Raw genomic sequence first — 17,563 nt, forward strand, 5'->3', positions numbered from 1 at the left:
CTATTGTGATATTGCTTTATTGAGGTGGCTTGGAACCAAGCACACAGAAGCCAGGATCTCCCTGTGATCACTTTGTTTGTATCACTTAGTCCCTGCCTTCTTAGTCCCTTTGGCCAGTGAACAAAGGCTTATTTTAAGTCCAAGAGTTCTTCAAAGAGGCCTCTCTACGGCCACATAGAATCATTTTAGATATGGATTTGAAAGTTACAAAAGAAGACTCAGATCTGCTGGTCCGCCCTGGGCTAGGTGAGGAATATGTACAAAGCCATGTAGATTTTAATGACTTTTCTGAGTTATAAAGCGGCTTTCTTTTTATATAGAGTTGGAAAATGGTATTGTAGTAGCTAGGCAGACATGATTCACCCTAACTATGAACTGTTTCTTCCCTTCTCACCAATACAATCAGGTCATTAAAGCAATTTAGGTCCTTGATTCCAAGAAGCATCAGAATCCCAAATGGGAGTGGCTATGGCTTGAAGGATTTCAGCAAATCAACCTCTTCATGGTCTGTACTGAGTTAAGATCAGCCTTCTCCTCAAGTTTGGCTCTGGGTTGCTATTTACATTAAAAAGTGGTTACTTAATCTGGTAATTTATTTCAACAAATATTGCATAAGCCATCTGATATTTTAAACAATTTAAGCTCCAGAGGTAACAGCCCCATAAACGGTGTGTGTTAGTGTGATGCTCTATCAAACATAACTTAGGAAGAGCGCTTTTCCAGCTGTAGTTGGATATGTGGGTTGGTGTTTCAGCAACCTGCATGATCAGCACAGAGCCCAGGTCATTCGAGTCTGTTGGCAGGAATCAGGAAACCCGCAAATCACCGGGAGAGTCCCAAAGTGCCTGGATGCAAGTGGTCCTCTGAAATCTGACTGTTGAAAGCAGGATGGGGGACCATGGCTTCCTAGGCAGGAATGAACAGCTGGCCTTGTTCCCACCAGAGAGCCGGAGGCCTTCCCCAGCACGTTACCTGCAAGCAGCGCCTCCACAGGTTCAGTGCATCTGATGATGGCACCTTTCTGTGTAGAACCAACCCAGAGCCTCCCAGTCCACTTGGAAGAAGCTGCAGATTCCTAGCTGTGGCCGGCGAAGTCTTCGCGACCTTGTCCCCACCTCTCTCCCTGACCTGGTTGCTGTCACTTCGCTCTGTCACTGTTGCTGTTTTCACTCAGCTGCAGCCTCACTGGCCGTAGTGCTGGTCCTTAAACACTGCGACTCCCTTTTACCTCAGGGCCTTTGCACTTGCCGTCTCCACTCCCTAGAAAGCTCTCTGCCCAGATCCCCTCACTGCCTGCCCCTGATCACCATGCTCCAGCGCTCTGTGCTCTTGTTTTACTTTTTCAGAAAGGACCCCCTGGACCATCACAGATAGCACACCTCCCTAGTTACTCTTTAACCTCTTCAGTTCAGTTCAGTTCAGTTCAGTCGCTCAGTCGTGTCCGACTCTTTGCGACCCCACGAATCACAGCACGCCAGGCCTCCCTGTCCATCACCATCTCCCGGAGTTCACTCAGACTCACGTCCATCGAGTCGGTGATGCCATCCAGCCATCTCATCCTCTGTCGTCCCCTTCTCCTCCTGCCTCCAATCCCTCCCAGCATCAGAGTCTTTTCCAATGAGTCAACTCTTCGCATGAGGTGGCCAAAGTACTGGAGTTTCAGCTGTAGCATCATTCCTTCCAAAGAACACCCAGGGCTGATCTCCTTGCAGTCCAAGGAACTCTCAAGAGTCTTCTCCAACACCACAGTTCAAAAGCATCATCAATTCTTCGGTGCTCAGCCTTCTTCACAGTCCAACTCTCGCATCCATACATGACGACAGGAAAAACCATAGCCTTAACTAGACAGACCTTTGCTGGCAAAGTAATGTCTCTGCTTTAACCTCTTAGGTGTTTTATTTTCTGCACAGTATTTGTCCTTATCTGGAAAGGTTTCATGTATTCACTGGTATATTTGCTCATTGCCTGTCTACCCCAGTATAAAATAGGCTTCACTGGGGACAAAGATGTTGTATATCCTGCCAGGTATGAGCTGGGGACTTAGGGCAAGTTACATGGGCTTTCTGAGCCTTAGTTTCATCACTTGTAAAACAGAGCCATCAGTGTGTGCTTAGTCACTCAGTCGTGTCTGACTCTTTGAGACCCCATGGACTGTAGCCCACCAGATTCCTCTGTCCATGGGGATTCTCCAGGCAAGAATACTGGAGTGGGTTGCCATGCCCTCCTCCACGGGATCTTTCCAACCCAGGGATCGAACCCAGGTCTCCCACATTGCAGGCAGATTCTTTACCATCTGAGCTACTAGGGAAGCCCAGAAACACCAATGGAAGTCTGAATAACTGGGGTCATATCTCCCTCTTAGGGATATTATGGGGATGAAATGAGAACACCAAGAGCCTGACCTGTGACCCAGCACCTCCTCCCCATCACAATGCTAAAGCTGAATAACCATCAACTCATTTCTCAATCCGTCAGTCGACCAATGTTTTTCTATCTAAAAATCCTTAAAGCATGAGTGATAATGCCCATTTAGGAAACCTGTGATACATAATGTGTATAATTCTTTGTTAGTTTATGTGAGCTTTTATTTCTATGAGTTTATAAATATATATTTTCACTGTGTTAGGTTATTTACATCTTTGTACCTACAAAATAACGTTCGTTGATCTACCTTGAAGTATTCTTCAAAAAGTCATTTTGAATGCAAATACTATACTGTATGCTATTTTATCTTTGCCTTTTTATTGGACATTTAGGTTACTTTCAGTTTTGTTTTTAATTTACTGTGTATTAGTACTTCCATGAGCATCTTTATGCATAAGTATTTTACTGAACTTTTTTTTCTGTTCTCTTAGAACTGAACATGAGTAAGCAGAACTCATTCATTTCTTGAGTTTTCTGTAGCAGGTTCAATGTACAGTACTGTGGGGAATTCCAAACAAGTCCCTAACTCTTGAAGAAGTTGCACTTGTTGAGGAGATAAAGTTCAGACCATGAAACAGTAGGAGGCAGCCACAGCCGGGATAAAATCAACGAAAGGCTAAACGACGTGGTTGCACACAAGGTGCTGGAGGTGCTCTGAGACAGAAAATCAGAGCGTGACAGTAGTCTGAGAAGGCCTACACGGAAGGTCCAGTTTGACTTGGGCCTGGAGATTGGGTTGGGAGCAGAGGAGGCTTTCTGCGGTAGGAACCGTGTGGGTGAAGACCTGGAGGCAGGAGCCAGCCGGCCTCCGTGCAGTCTGGGCTGCGGGTAGGAACGCCCGGCAGATGCGGTGAGAGAGCTTGGATGGAGCCAGGAGTCGCGGTCCCGTCATCATGTGCTGGGCACTTACGCGGAGACTAAGGGTTATTACCATCATTCCAAGCGCACAGGGGTCTGCTCGGAACAACAATATGAGCCATTTGTACAAAAGACCGAAATGGAATCCAAATAACAGGTCCAGCTGCTCCAAATACCTCCCTCCCCCTGCAGTTAACATTTTACTACCCGACCGAGTAACTAATGAATCTGGCCCAGCATAAATCCCCAGACAGAAATCCCTGCTTGGGGTGTGTGTCTAGACATCCAGACCTGAGTGCAATTTGCACTTTGAACATTCAGCACCTTATCACTTGTGAGAAATCAAGTTTAATGGGGAGGATGCGGAGGTGTGGCTCCTAGCCCTCTCCCTCTGGCACACAGACTGTCGAATAGGGGTCCCTTGGATAATGACCGCATCAGGAGATGGAAAGGTCGTAACAGTGTTTGTTGTGTGGCTCTGGTCATTTGGAACCACTGACTGGGAAGCACTTTCTGTCTCATTGCAGGCTGTGTTTTGTGAAGCTCAAGCTTCTCATGATAGCCATTGAGTACAAGTCTGCCAATCGAGAGAGCCGGTAAGTTCGCCATGACCCAGCGCCCAGCTGACATTTATGATGGTGAGCATGCAGGCGGGGAACATTCAGTTCACTTCTTTCTTAACGTGTTATTTATTTGTTTGGAATCCTAATGCAACACTTCTCTGACTTGAAGTCACATTTCAAGGTGTATTTAACTATACCCTGCCACTTCTATCCCAGAGACACCTGGCATCCCAAACCCCACTGGAGAGACTGCCTCTCCAGGGGAAAGGAATGAGGCATCCAGATCTCCACCTGATCACACCAACTTACACTTTTCACTAAATATAAAATATAAATATAAAATGATGGACAGACTCTGTCCTTAAACCTGTGTTTACTGCTGTGAGCAAAAAGCAGATGGACTCTGGCCTCCTTCAAAGCAGGCATGGGGCAGAGCCGTGATGGGAGATCACAGCTCTCTTGGAGCCAAATTACAAGCAGCCTATTGTGTACCATATGTGTTTCTCCCGGTGCAACTGAAATCCAGGTGGCAAAATATCAGCTTCATGTAAATTAGCCCAGAGAACAGGGCTTGGAGGCAGGAGCCCTCTTTATTTATTTATTTTGTACTTAATTATGTGCAAATCAGACTGATGAGGGACCGGGTCTGGTCAAAATAGATAACACTCCAGTCAATATATGAGTTTGTGCTGGAAGGAGGAAGCATTGCCATTAACAAGGAATTTTTGTTGGAGTATTGGATGCATTACAGATAAAAGAGAGATGACTTTTTGCTCCTCAATTCTTTTTTTTTTTTTTTGCTCCTCAATTCTTATCAATAGCTTTAGAAGAAGGAGAGCTTACTGAGAAGTGCTCAGGCTTATGTCCCTTGAACTGACATCCATGTTAAAAAGTTTACCTGTAAGTGTCTATGGGAATGGTGGAAATATCCTCCAACATATGCCTTATTAACTGACTGCAGGGCAAGACTAGAAGGTTCCTGCTATCATCATTCAAGAAGTTTCCATTTTCTGAGTGCATGACTCAATAAAGCCAGACTTTCAAATATGTAGCCCGTGTCTCTATGAGCCAAACACAAGCAAACAAACAAAATCAAACACTGGATTGTAAGCCAGTCAATCCAATGTTCTCTGTTACCTTAACCACAAGATCAGATTGCTCACAAAGTCAATCTGATCACATATTAACTAGTTTTGAATATCCAAATCCACCAAAAGGAAGACAAAATGGTAGATTTGGTGATCACATGGTAGACCATAGTCTTAGCAGTTGACAACTATTTATGTAGATAAACGTTTTTCTTCTCTGTGCTGCCAAAGTGAAGAATATTATTTGCAAAACACCTGAGAGTTCTTGGCTATTTGCTGTTCAACAGATAAAGTGGATGTTTCTGGGATTGTTGCTTGCCCATGTTGTTGCCAATATACCCCTGTACCTGTGTAGAGGAAAATGTGTATCCTGGGTTTCTGCAAATGATATTCTCATGTTGCCAAGTTAGTAAATCTTTGTATAATTTAGTGCTCTCTATCACTTCTGTGCATCTCTAAGGGAAAAAATGTCATCATGTGGGTGATGCTGAAGAGTGTTTCTCAGCCATTCTGGAATAATTCCATGGCAGGAGACTGCACCCTGTACCTTAACCAGCCATCTCCCACCTGCCACTTCTTGGTCACAAAGGAGGGAGAGAGAAAGACTGTTAAAGGTTTCAATGTGAATCCGCTGTCACCGTTCTAAGAAAAATAACTCAGTGCTCTCCCTGAAGGCACAATCTTTTATTTGATAGATGCTCCAACAAAGCCATATTTGTACATACAGAAAGCTTTTAGAATTTCCTTTTTCAGAAGAGGGAGAAAAGAACCAGTAAGACTTGGGTTTAGCTTTCTGTCTATAGCTGCCAGCTTTAATCTTCAAACATGGCTTGGTCTCAGTGTGGAAGCACATTGGTTCTTGTGGAAAAAGGTTTGTTGGAGGGAATGTGGATCATGCCTCCAAGAAAACACAGGACTCACACACAATATTCGTGTTAAAAAGAACTGAGCTGCTGACCCTTCCTGAGATAATCATTTTGATTTTGTTCTTCATTTAAAAATGTCCCATTTGCCTTCCTCTCCCATTTCCCAAGTGACTGGGTGCTAAAATTCAGAGGGCCGCCCCCCTTCTTTTTTTCCACCCCTGCCCCGTGCCTCTGACCTGTGTGAACCGCCTCCTTTGTTGCTGCTTCACCCCCATGATACTGTTCCCATGCTTTGCCAGAAAACCTTGTTTTCACATGCATCCTTCACATAACTTGAAACAAAGGTTTTATTCCTTCTTTCCTTCTGGTGTCAGTCAATTAATTATCCAATTGTTTGATTTTCAATTCTTTTCTTGTCGTTTTGCAGAAGCCGAAAGCGGTATGCTCTCTTCGTTAACTTTCCTCCCAACTTCCACCCTCCGTCTTCACGTCTAACCACAGGACTAACCCTTTGCCAAGAATTCAGGAAGATAGAGATTATATATATGTGTATACATATATATAATCTCATTCCCTTGTCTAACCCCGTATATACATATATTATATATATGTGTGTATATATGTGTTTTTATATACAAACCTCTCTCCAACCAGAGTCCATAAAAACTGGAAGTAGCATATTGCTTTTCTTGTTTGATTTGGCGATTCTTTTGGATCATGCACTAACTTCTTTGCAGGAAACCTACACAAAACAAAGGCCCAATCCTGTTTTCAGTCATGGCACCAGCGATGGGAACAAACGCTAGTAGAGCTGATAAAGCAGAACGGGTCTCTCCAGCCCTTGGTGTCTGTTTCTGTCCTGTCCTGATGTGTTTTGGTGCCGTTTGTCTGCATACCACATCCACGTTCCCGGTGACCTCCTCTGCCCTGTGTCCGGTTTCCAGTTTGTAGAGACAAATCTGTGTCCTTTTATCCACAAAACAGAGACCAAGCCCTTACGCTTAACTCTCTTTCCGTATGCTAATTCTGATGATAACATTTGATGTACTTTCTCCCTGGGCCAGTACTCAGTACAGACTTAGAATGCTGCTACTCAATTGCTAGGTCATCACATTTGGTTTACTGAATGAGTACTGTTTATTGCGATGAACTCATGTTTCTCTTTCTTCCCAATGTGTTTGGGCGTATTTCTCAATGTGAAGTACCTCAGTTTTCACCATGTGACCTCACCCTGTTTTGCTGCTTTTTATGTTGCATGAAGCACGACCAAATCCTCATCGATAGATTTTTGTTCCCCCTCCAACTTTTTGGGCTTATATTTGCAGTGTTGTTTTCTCCAAGACAGTATTGTTGAAAACATACTATTGAGATGCCTCCTTGTTCATCTTCTCTAGAGTTGTTTTGTTCTGTGGTTGTAATCACTGTTACGTGTTTTTGTTTGTAATTGTGTGTGTGTGTGTCTATCTATCTGAAACTCTTTCCAAAATCAGATTCTTCAGTGATTCTCTTGAGTAGAGGTGGCTTCCTGTCAGTTTGGTATTATTGATATGATCCAACTGCAAGAAGTTACTGCAACACTTTGCATCTTCAAAGGCCCACAGTGGTTGCACCTAAGCTGTTGGCTTTTGGCCTTTGAGCCCTTTTATCTTGTGGTGAGGCATGTTGTGATATAGGCATGGCTTGTCCTGAAGTGTATCAGAAAGTGACACGGTTTGCTCCCAGAACCAAATATCCAGCATATCCTTCCCAAACGAACTCTCTTTCCCATCCCATAACGCTACTCGTTTCCTTATGTGCAAAATAGATTTTAAAATGACATTTCTAAAATTACTGAGATGGATTCAGGCTAAACAAGTCCTTGCCGCTGTCATTGGCAGACCACAGAGGTGGTCATTTGAGTGTGATCAGCTGGGAGCAATCTTTATTATGCTGTCTCTGTGTAAGTGAATTGGGCTCAAACATGTCGAAGCATGGAATACCCACCGTGCCCTTACATACATTTCATAGGAAAAGTGTGTGTGTCTAGTTGTGTGGGACGCTAGCAGAATATATTTTAAACCCGAGAAGAAACGAAAAGTTCCAGAAAGTCAATAAGATTTGTGATTTGGGGTTTCTTTAGACTGTGCCTGAACATAGCCCATAAACTGCAGGGCAACCACTGGTCAAACAAAGTCCCACCCAATAGCAATCTCTGTGACCTTATGTGGTCAGAAAGACCACCCCCCAGTGGCACGATTCATCTGGGCACAGCGTGAACTAAAGAGCTACACGTCTTTATCTTTTTGCCCTAGTTCATGAAGTCCCATTAGCTTGCTAGACACAGATATAATTACCATGTTATCAAGTACAAATTGTTTTCTCATGTGAGTGATATTTTTTTGTAATTGCTCAGGGAATGGTACGCTACACCTATCAAAATTGAGGGGAGGGAGGAGAGAAATACACACCTGTCATATTTATCCATAATGGATAAAAAGTTCGCTTTAAAAAAATGTGTTTCAGTTGAATGACTAATCCTTGGTTGTCTCCAAAAATAGTGACCAAGTAAAGTTTATGATGACTGAAGAAGGGATAACTAGATGTTTCCCCGTTGTTATGCGTAAGTGGTGGAGAAAGGGAACGAATCGTTCTGCTGCTGCTGCGGCTAAGTCGCTTCAGTCGTGTCTGACTCTGTGCGACCACATAGACGGCAGCCCACCAGGCTCCCCCGTCCCTGGGATTCTCCAGGCAAGAACACTGGAGTGGGTTGCCATTGCCTTCTCTAGTGCATGAAAGTGAAAAGTGAAAGTGAAGTCGCTCAGTCGTGTCCGACTCTTAGCAACCCCATGGACTGGAGCCTACCAGGCTCCTCTGTCCATGGGATTTTCCAGGCAAGAGTACTGGAGTGGGGTGCCGTTGCCTTCTCCGAATCATTTTGCTATCAAGCAACAAATCCCCAGGAGTGTGGTCACTCCTTTGGTACCCAACTGGTGAGAATTGCACCTTGGTCTTTGGAAGAACATCTGTGACTACTTTTCTCTTTATTAGAGAAGGAAAGAGACACTTCTGTAACTGAGGCCACTGCTTATGGTTTTCACTCATTCAAGAGAGTTGAAATGTGCCTGTTGCAGGCAGGGCTTTAAGCTGATTACTATGAGAAACTTGCCTATAAAAGTAAATAAAATAGGATTATGGTTTTCAGTCTTTTATTTAATTATGGTTTCCCTACAGAAAATAAATATTTGCTCCATAGGGTGTATAAGGAACTAGAAAATAAGTCTAAATACAAAACTAGGAAAAAGAGAGGGAGAGTAAGAATCCTTGGGGAAGGGGTCACACCAGCCCTTTGCCTCCAGCTGTTACTGAATGTTTTCAGTTGAAATTAACAAGGTCATAGAAGAAAAAGAGAATCATTTATAGTTCCTTGAATTAAGAAAAAATCCACCCCTGCCAAGAAGATGTCCCTATTGGAATTCTGCTAAGTGGTATTTAGGCTTTTTTTTCTTAGAGGTTTCCTTGATTCTTCATGAGACACATCTTGACGTTTATCTCTGATAAGCTGGTGAATTAGACAAAATTGGAGCAAAAGCCTGTTTTAAAGTGAGGCACGAGGAGGGAGACTTTTGGCAGCCATAAAAGCCAAACAAACTTAACGTCTTTTGAGATCAAAGATCTTTGGAAAGATTTACATATTCCCATTAGAAGGTCAATAGCGTATTCTAAGGGTAGCAAGCATTTGGCAGCAAAAAGAGTTACTTCTGTCTAGGATCCTTATCTTTTTATAGTTTCAAAGAAAGGATTTAATGGATTTAAACGTTCTAGATTTGGAATGTGGATAGAAGACTCACTGTCTAAAATATCAAAAAGAGTAATAGGTTTCCTTAAAGAGACTTTAAAACTTTGTACCCTTACATGGGAACTATTATATGCAATGGTCCCCTGAAATCAGGGGCACATGCTTCTTTACCAAACCCTTAAATCTATGAGTGGAATGCATCACAACAAACTTCTTTGTGTATCTAGATTTCTTTCCTTCGTTATTCTCAAGAGCTGAGCTCAGTCTTTTGATTCCCACCCAGAAGGGTGCCCTAGCCTGAGCAGGATACTGCAAACGATGCAGCCTTGGCTGTCACGCAGAGATGATGTGAAGCTTCTCCTCCTGTCCAAAAGAGAACAAGAGGGCATCCTAGAGTCGCACGGTCAGTGATGCCCATGGAGGTGCTTACAGTGCCTTACACAATCAGCCATGAGGTTTAAGGAACAGGGAGATACTCCACTGTGCAGCCAAAAGCTGGTCCAGATGAGCCCATCTCCAGATATGGCATGGAGATAAAAATGCTTTGGATATCTCAGTCAGTACAGAGGTCTTCCAGTACCAGTAAGATGCCTCCTAGGTAGTTTATTAGCACCAAAGATCAAATGGAGAGCAGTGATGCTCTGAGAGATTGTCTGCATCTTGTCTAGTTGTTGTCATTACCTTGCTTACTAATAATAGTGACCATGTATTAAGGACCTGCTTTGTGACCCCTCACTCAGGACATAATATGTATGGTATGTACTTTAATTCTGTTTGTGACACTATAAGCTAGCAATTATTCCCCCCTTTTTACAGATGAGGAGAGTGAGGTTTATCAGCAGGTCCATGCCCAAGGCCAGGACCTGAGCTCAGCTGTCCAACACACACACCTGTTCGCTCAACCAACACAGGCATCAAAACTGAGATTTGAACACTAATGTACCCGACATCAGGGCCCAAAAGCTTTCCTCTCCGCCGCACTGACTTGGCTAAAGCAAGCTTGAAGGCTGTAATAAATTATCTCAACCTGCTGTCTTCAGAATGACAGTCCCAAATCCTCACTGTACACCAATTCTTATTCACTGTTGCTAAAGAACAAAGGAAATGAAAAGAAACTTTCCATTGATAGGAACCATGACACAATGGGCTTGATCACTGGAGTGCAATTAATGAAGCATATGATGCAAAAAAAAAAAAAAGAAACAGGTTTTGTGTGAGGCTTGTTTTGCTCCTATGTGTCACCTAGACATTGATGAGTGTCAAATTTCCTCTTTTGAATTGCATTGTTAAAACTATGATAGGATTTCTTTTTCACTCAGAAGCTTTTACATCCTTATATGAATACACATCAAAATGTAGGCTTATTCAACTTCAAGAAATTAGTTCCTTTAAACTCCAGAATTTTCCTGTATATTCCTGAATATTATTCTGGAGTGTACATTTTCCTCTCCCTATAATAACTTTATCTAATTATGGCCATGGTATTTTGGTATGAAGTTCTATGTTCCATTCTACAGGGCCAGCTAAAGTGATGATTTCATTAAAAGTGAAATACACTTTTGGCTTTTTTTGCAATAATAAATAAGAAAAGCTAATATACATTAGCTTTCTATGCATCATCTCCCTTAATCCTTTGAAAAAAGTAAAGCAGACTATGCTTATTTTCATCTTGTAATGTGAGGAAGTTGAGTTGTAGGGAGGATTAGTAACTTGCCCAAAGTCAGGCAGTAACTGAATGGTGGGGTTGGAATTTGGACCCAATTTCTTATTGCCGAACTAGGGCATGGAAGAACTGCCATACAGCACAGTCATGAGGATAAGAAAGTGTGCAAAATCCAGCCTTCTGCTTTTCTAAAACATCCCATTTAACTGACTTCGAAACAGGGACCCATCGAAACTGTCATAAGCTCTGACCCTCTTCCTCTGTAATGGTGAAAACTCAGAGGGCTGCTACACCAAGGTGAAGGGTAGTTGAAGGGTGTGTTCAGGAGGTGCCTGTACGGAGCTCCTGCCCCTTGCAAACTGCTTTAGTGTGACCTGCTGCTTCCTGACTGGTGAGGAATCTCACTGTTGCCTATGGTTCTAGGGCAGAACACTCAAATCTTCATGGACACTTGCTGCCATTTAGTGTTAATCACAGTGACCTCACAGGATTGGCTTCCTCCTGTCAGGCCTTGTTACTGGTAATAGTCGATGCTTCTGTGACTGCAAACATTTTGCAATAATGATCCGCTCTGAGTTCCCCAAAGAGAACAAAAGTTCACCTGGGTCCTTCCTGTCTTGCTACGGATGCCTTGCTGTGCTAGCCACGGCACTTTTCTGGAATGGTTTTACCAGCAGTAAAAGATGACATCTTAAATGCCATCCTCCGTTTGGATTGTTTTAGACAGTGGAGGAGTTCCTTTAGCCTGATTCCAGACATCTATTACCATAAACACCAACTTTTCAGATCAAAAAATAACTCTGCTGCATTTACAATGCCTCAATTCTGTGTCCATTAAGCTCAAAGCCTCATCTCTGTCTCTGTGTAAAATAGTCTGTATTCTGCTTTTGATCTGAAGACAGTTAAGTTTGTTTGTTTCATCCATTTATTAGATTAGGATACATTTATCTCTTCTGTCAGTCCAAACACAGCTTGGTCAGCTAATCTATTTATACCACTTTGAAACAGGACAGTGTATATTTAGGTTTATAAAACTTCCCCATGGGGGAAGTTTTTTTTAGGGATAATTTGCATTTGTTTTTTCTAATTACAAGTTGGCCCCAATCAGGTTATACTAGATACATATGTTATTCAAACACTCTCATACCTTTTTGTAAACAGCAGACTGGAATCATTAAGTATTTCCAACTGCTGGCATTTTTTGTTTTTTCTCTCATTGTCAGGGTAGATGCAATTCTTTCTACCTAGGCTGCACATGGAATCCACTTCCAGGTCCGTATCAATGTTATGCAGATATTCCACTTGCTTCTACATTGGTTACAGGCATCCCGTACCATTCCCTGCAGTAATATGTAGTGTGTATACATGTATGTTTCTGTATGCATATAGGGGTCCCATTAATACCCTGCCATCTAATGGAAGATCAGTGTAGCCATAGCTCTGTTAGACCAATAACACCATCAACAGTAATTTCCCAAACAATACATGATTAGGAACTTTGCCTCAAACCAGAAGCCCATGGCAATCCCATTGTACAAACTCAGCCCTAAAATCTGGATTTGCTTTGATATCTGCAACTGGGAGTGTGCCAGCCTGGGAACCTGGCAGCAGAACTTTATGATGGCATCATCCAATTAGATGTGTAGGGCCGTGGAGATCAGGCTCTAGACAAAATCTTTGGGGAAAGCATTAGACTAGTGGGCCCCCTATAAAGTTAACAATATGGTGTAGCCTTTAAGGTTTTCTTCAGAACATGACCTCATAACTACATCTTTTTTGTTTGTTTTTGTTTCACTGAGCAGTATATTAATTAATCCTGGAAACCATCTTAAGATCCAAGAAGGTACTTTAGGATTTTTCATCGCAAGTGATGCCAAAGAAGTTAAAAGGTAAGAGTTTATTTTCACTTGCCTTCCTTTTTGGCTCAGCTGTACCTATCTCCATGCACTGAGATATGCTTTCAATGTGTACTGGGCCCTAACCCCAGAAGTGCTTAACATGTCTGTTTCCATCAGATGGTGCTGAACCTTAGGAAAAAAGGATTGTGCTTTGACATGCTTCCATGGACTCCTCATCACACAATGAGTTCCATACCTTTGAATTAGAATAGTAACATTTTAGACCTAGGAGACCCTAGATACCTGGTCTTGCATTTTCCAAGTGAAGAAGCTGAGTCTCAGGGAGATTAAGCGATTGTTAACGATCACCCCAATTCCTGATGACCCAGGACAACATAGGACAATGGCCCCTCATCTAGTGCTCTTAACATTATCCAGGCAAATTTACTCAAGAAGTCTCCATTTTCTACTTTAAGTGTCAAATGGAATCTCAAAAAAGTTTGGATTAATTTCAGATGACATGCCAAACTGGCTGTATTTCAATCGGTGGCCTTTCTAGATAAGTGGCTGACTTTGTCAGGTTTAATTCTTAAGCCTCTGTAGGTACAATCCAGGATTTCATTGGCCTCAATGTTTCATGACACTTTTGTTCATATTCTCAAACCTGTTTAAACAGCCCAGGAAATCATGGGGCTTTCTGCAGAATACCATGGAGTATTATTATATTTGATTCTAGCCTGTGAACTAGAAAAAATTTACTGATAGAAAAATGTGACTCAGAAGGTCAGAAAGGTCACTCAGCTCAAGGACAGTGTCACATAAAATATCTTAAATAAATGATTAATTGTTCAGGTGTGTCGTTTTTCTATTAAGCCTATTGTCTTCACTGGGCTTCCCAGGGGCTCAGTGGCAAAGAATCTGCCTGCCAATGCAGGAGACACAGGTTTGATCCCTGGATTGGGAAAAATCTCCTGGAGGAGGAAATGGCAACCCACTCCAGTATTCTTGCCTAAAAGAGTCCCATGGACAGAGGAGCCTGGTGATCTACAGTCCATAGGGTCACAAAGAGTCAGAAACGACTTAGCCACTGAGCATAAGAATATTGTCTTCATCCAGTGAGCTCCTATTCAAAGTCAGGCTGGTGCTGGGTATTCTACAGTCTTTGTTGCTAGCCCTCAAAACAACCTGGTGAGGTTGGTCTTCTGAAACTCTCCAGGCTTCAGTTTCCTCATCTGTGAAATTGAGACAAATGATTTGTACAAGGCCATGCAAAAGTTATGACCAACCTAGATAGCATATTCAAAAGCAGAGACATTACTTTGCCGACTAAGGTCCATCTAGTCAAGGCTATAGTTTTTCCTGTGATCATGTATGGATGTGAGAGTTGGACTGTGAAGAAGGCTGAGCACCAAAGAATTGATGCTTTTGAACTGTGGTATTGGAGAAGACTCTTGAGAGTCCCTTGGACTGCAAGGAGATCCAACCAGTCCATTCTGAAGGGATTTCTTTGGAAGGAATGATGCTCAAGCTGAAACTCCAGTACTTTGGCCACCTCATGCGAAGAGTTGACTCATTGGAAAAGGCTCTGATGCTGGGAGGGATTGGGGGCAGGAGGAGAAGGGGACGACCAAGGATGAGATGGCTGGATGGCATCACTGACTCGATGGACGTGAGTCTGAGTGAACTCTGGGAGTTGGTGATGGACAGGGAGGCCTGGCGTGCTGCGATTCATGGGGTTGCAAAGAGTCGGACACGACTGAGCAACTGAACTGAACTGATGCAGCATATAAGCAAGTGGCAGAGCCCAACTGGAACTGGTCTTTCCTTTTCTAAGGAAATTTTTGACCACAGTTAGAAACACTCGTGAATTTGTATGCAGAGTTCCACGTGCACCAGCTGTGTTCTAAGTTCCAGATACCAAACATTGATCAACTCATTTAATCCTCTCAACAGTGAGACAGGGAGCATTGCTACTGCCATTTACATGTGAGGAAACTGAGGCACAGATTAATTAACTCATCCAAAGCCACATGGCTACTGAGTCATAGGGCCAGGGTTTAAAACCAGTAAGTCCCATTCCAAAGCTTACATTCTTATTTGCCAAGAGGTGAATCTGCCATGTTGAGCACAGACCTATGAGATTTGACAACTGGCACTTATTTTCTTCCTCTTCATCCCCTCTTAAAAACTAGCCCTACTAGTTATAAAAGCTTTTAGGGGGACTTCTCTGGAGGTTCAGTGATTAAGACTCCATGCTCCCAATGAAGGGGGCATGGGTTCAGTCCCAGGTTGGGGAACTAAGGTCCTGCATACCTTGTGGTACAGCCAAAAAAAAAAAAAGCTCAGGAAAAAAAAATGGGGTGTAGAAGCTAAAGAAAAAACTCCTTTAGAGACTGAGGTATCTAATGACTTAAATTTACTTCTGCAAATTGGGACAGGATTGTCATTATTCAGGCGAAAGAGGAAAAGCTCCTTATCCAGTTCACAGAACCTCACCTTTTCTAGGAATACCCGCCAAACTGGGGTCACCTGCAAGAGGAAAGCGAGGCTAAGTGGGACTGAAGCCCCTCCAGGTCTCCTGGGAGAGAAGGTTGATCCCTTGACCAGACACAAGACACAAAAGCTGGAGCATGCCTAGGGGGCTGGGGGCACACAGTGTACCATTGATCGCATGTACCTCCCAGATAGCAAATATAACATGAAGCTCCTATTTATGTAATTCTATTTCCTATTGCATCTCTCACTAATGAATGTCACAGATACCAGGCAGTCCAAAAAACAAATTACCTCCTGTGTTAGGGAGTACAATATGTCTCATTTCAGTGCTTTATGGTGTTCACAAATACATGCTGACACAATCAGCCTCAACACCAGCCTGTAATTTTCCGTGGTGTGTGATGTGTCAAGAGCAAATGCTGTCAGTTAGGGAACTGAAAACCACAGAAAGGACATTGGAGGTTTGCAGGAAACTAAACAAGTTTTCTAAAATGGAAAAGTAGATTATGATGATCTAGTATTGAGTTTACACCCTCTGTTGCAAAAAAGGGTTGGGAAAAAGTTAATGGATTGTAGCTCCGAGAAACTTTCAGATGCAGTGCTTTAGGAAAAGAGGGGTGAAACCCTCCAAGCATTATCTTACTCCTTCACTCATCAAACATCTGCAGGTCACTCACTTTTGAGAACACTGTACTAGTTGCCAGGAAAGCAGTGGTGAACAGTGGGGAGGAGACACTGCTTTCATGGGCTCACATTCTAGGGAGGAGAGAATTGCAGTTTTGTTTGTTCATGATGCAAAGAATTAATGCAACTGTCACTGATTTAGATTGCGGGTAAGTGATGGCTCATGGAAAAGGCAAGAGAGTTCCAGAAAAACATCTACTTCTGCTTTATTGACTATGCCAAAACCTTTGACTGTGTGGATCACAATAAAGTGTGGAAAATACTTTATTGAGATGGGAATACCAGACCACCTGATCTGCCTCTTGAGAAACCTATATGCAGGTTAGGAAGCAGAAGTTAGAACTGGGCATGTAGCAACAGACTGGTTCCAAATAGGAAAAGAAGCACGTCAAGGCTATATATTGTCACCCTGCTTATTTAACTTATATTCAGAGTACATCATGAGAAACGCTGGGCTGGAAGAAGCACAAGCTGGAATCAAGATTGCCGGGAGAAATATCAATAACCTCAGATATGCAGATGACACCACCCTTATGGCAGAAAGTGAAGAGGAGCTAAAAAGCCTCTTGATGAAAGTGAAAGAGGAGAGTGAAAAGATTGGCTTAAAGCTCAACATTCAGAAAACAAAGATCATGGCATCTGGTCCCATCACTTCATGGGAAATAAATGGGGAAACAGTGGAAACAGTGTCAGACTTTATTTTTGGGGCTCCAAAATCACTGCAGATGGTGACTGCAGCCATGAAATTTTAAAAGATGCTTACTTCTTGGAAGGAAGTTATGACCAACTTAGATAGCATATTAACAAGCAGAGATATTACTTTGCCAACAAAGGTCTGTCTAGTCAAGGCTATGGTTTTTCCAGTGGTCATGTATGGATATGAGAGTTGGACTGTGAAGAAAGCTGAGTGCCGAAAAATTGCTGCTTTTGAACTGTGGTGTTGGAGAAGCCTCTTGGGAGTCCCTTGGACTGCAGGGAGATCCAGTCAGTCCATCCTAAAGGAGATCAGTCCTGGGTGTTCATTGGAAGGACTGATGCTGAAGCTGAAACTCCAGTACTTTGGCCACCTCATGTGAAGAGTTGACTCTGATGCTGGGAGGAATTGGGGGCAGGAGGAGAAGGGGACGACAGAGGGTGAGATGGCTGGATGGCATCACTGACTCGATGGACGGGAGTTTGAGTAAACTCCAGGAGTTGGTGATGGACAGGGAGGCCTGGCGTGGTGCAATTCATGGGGTCACAAAGAGTCGGACACGACTGAGCGACTGAACTGAACTAAAGTGATGGCTGCTCTGAGGGAGAGATATT

The 17,563-nt window shown here is 43.0% G+C and overlaps 1 protein-coding gene across 30 annotated transcripts in view; it reads left to right on the plus strand.

The window, feature by feature from the left end:
* KCNMA1 (potassium calcium-activated channel subfamily M alpha 1) overlaps window positions 1-17,563 on the plus strand; it is a 768,728-nt gene that overhangs the window by 599,477 nt on the left and 151,688 nt on the right. For 19 of the 30 annotated variants that reach the window (XM_018042414.1, XM_018042412.1, XM_018042417.1 and 16 more), the window contains exons 16-17: window positions 3,810-3,878; window positions 13,040-13,126. In XM_018042414.1, coding sequence (XP_017897903.1) covers window positions 3,810-3,878; window positions 13,040-13,126 — 156 coding nt within the window. Of the gene's footprint in view, window positions 1-3,809; window positions 3,879-6,226; window positions 6,239-13,039; window positions 13,127-17,563 lie in introns of all 30 variants that reach the window. The other 11 variants (XM_018042422.1, XM_018042398.1, XM_018042424.1 and 8 more) reach the window with 1 other exon arrangement.

The sequence above is a fragment of the Capra hircus genome, chromosome 28 (assembly GCF_001704415.2).
Source record: "Capra hircus breed San Clemente chromosome 28, ASM170441v1, whole genome shotgun sequence".
Classification (NCBI taxonomy): Eukaryota; Metazoa; Chordata; class Mammalia; order Artiodactyla; family Bovidae; genus Capra; species Capra hircus.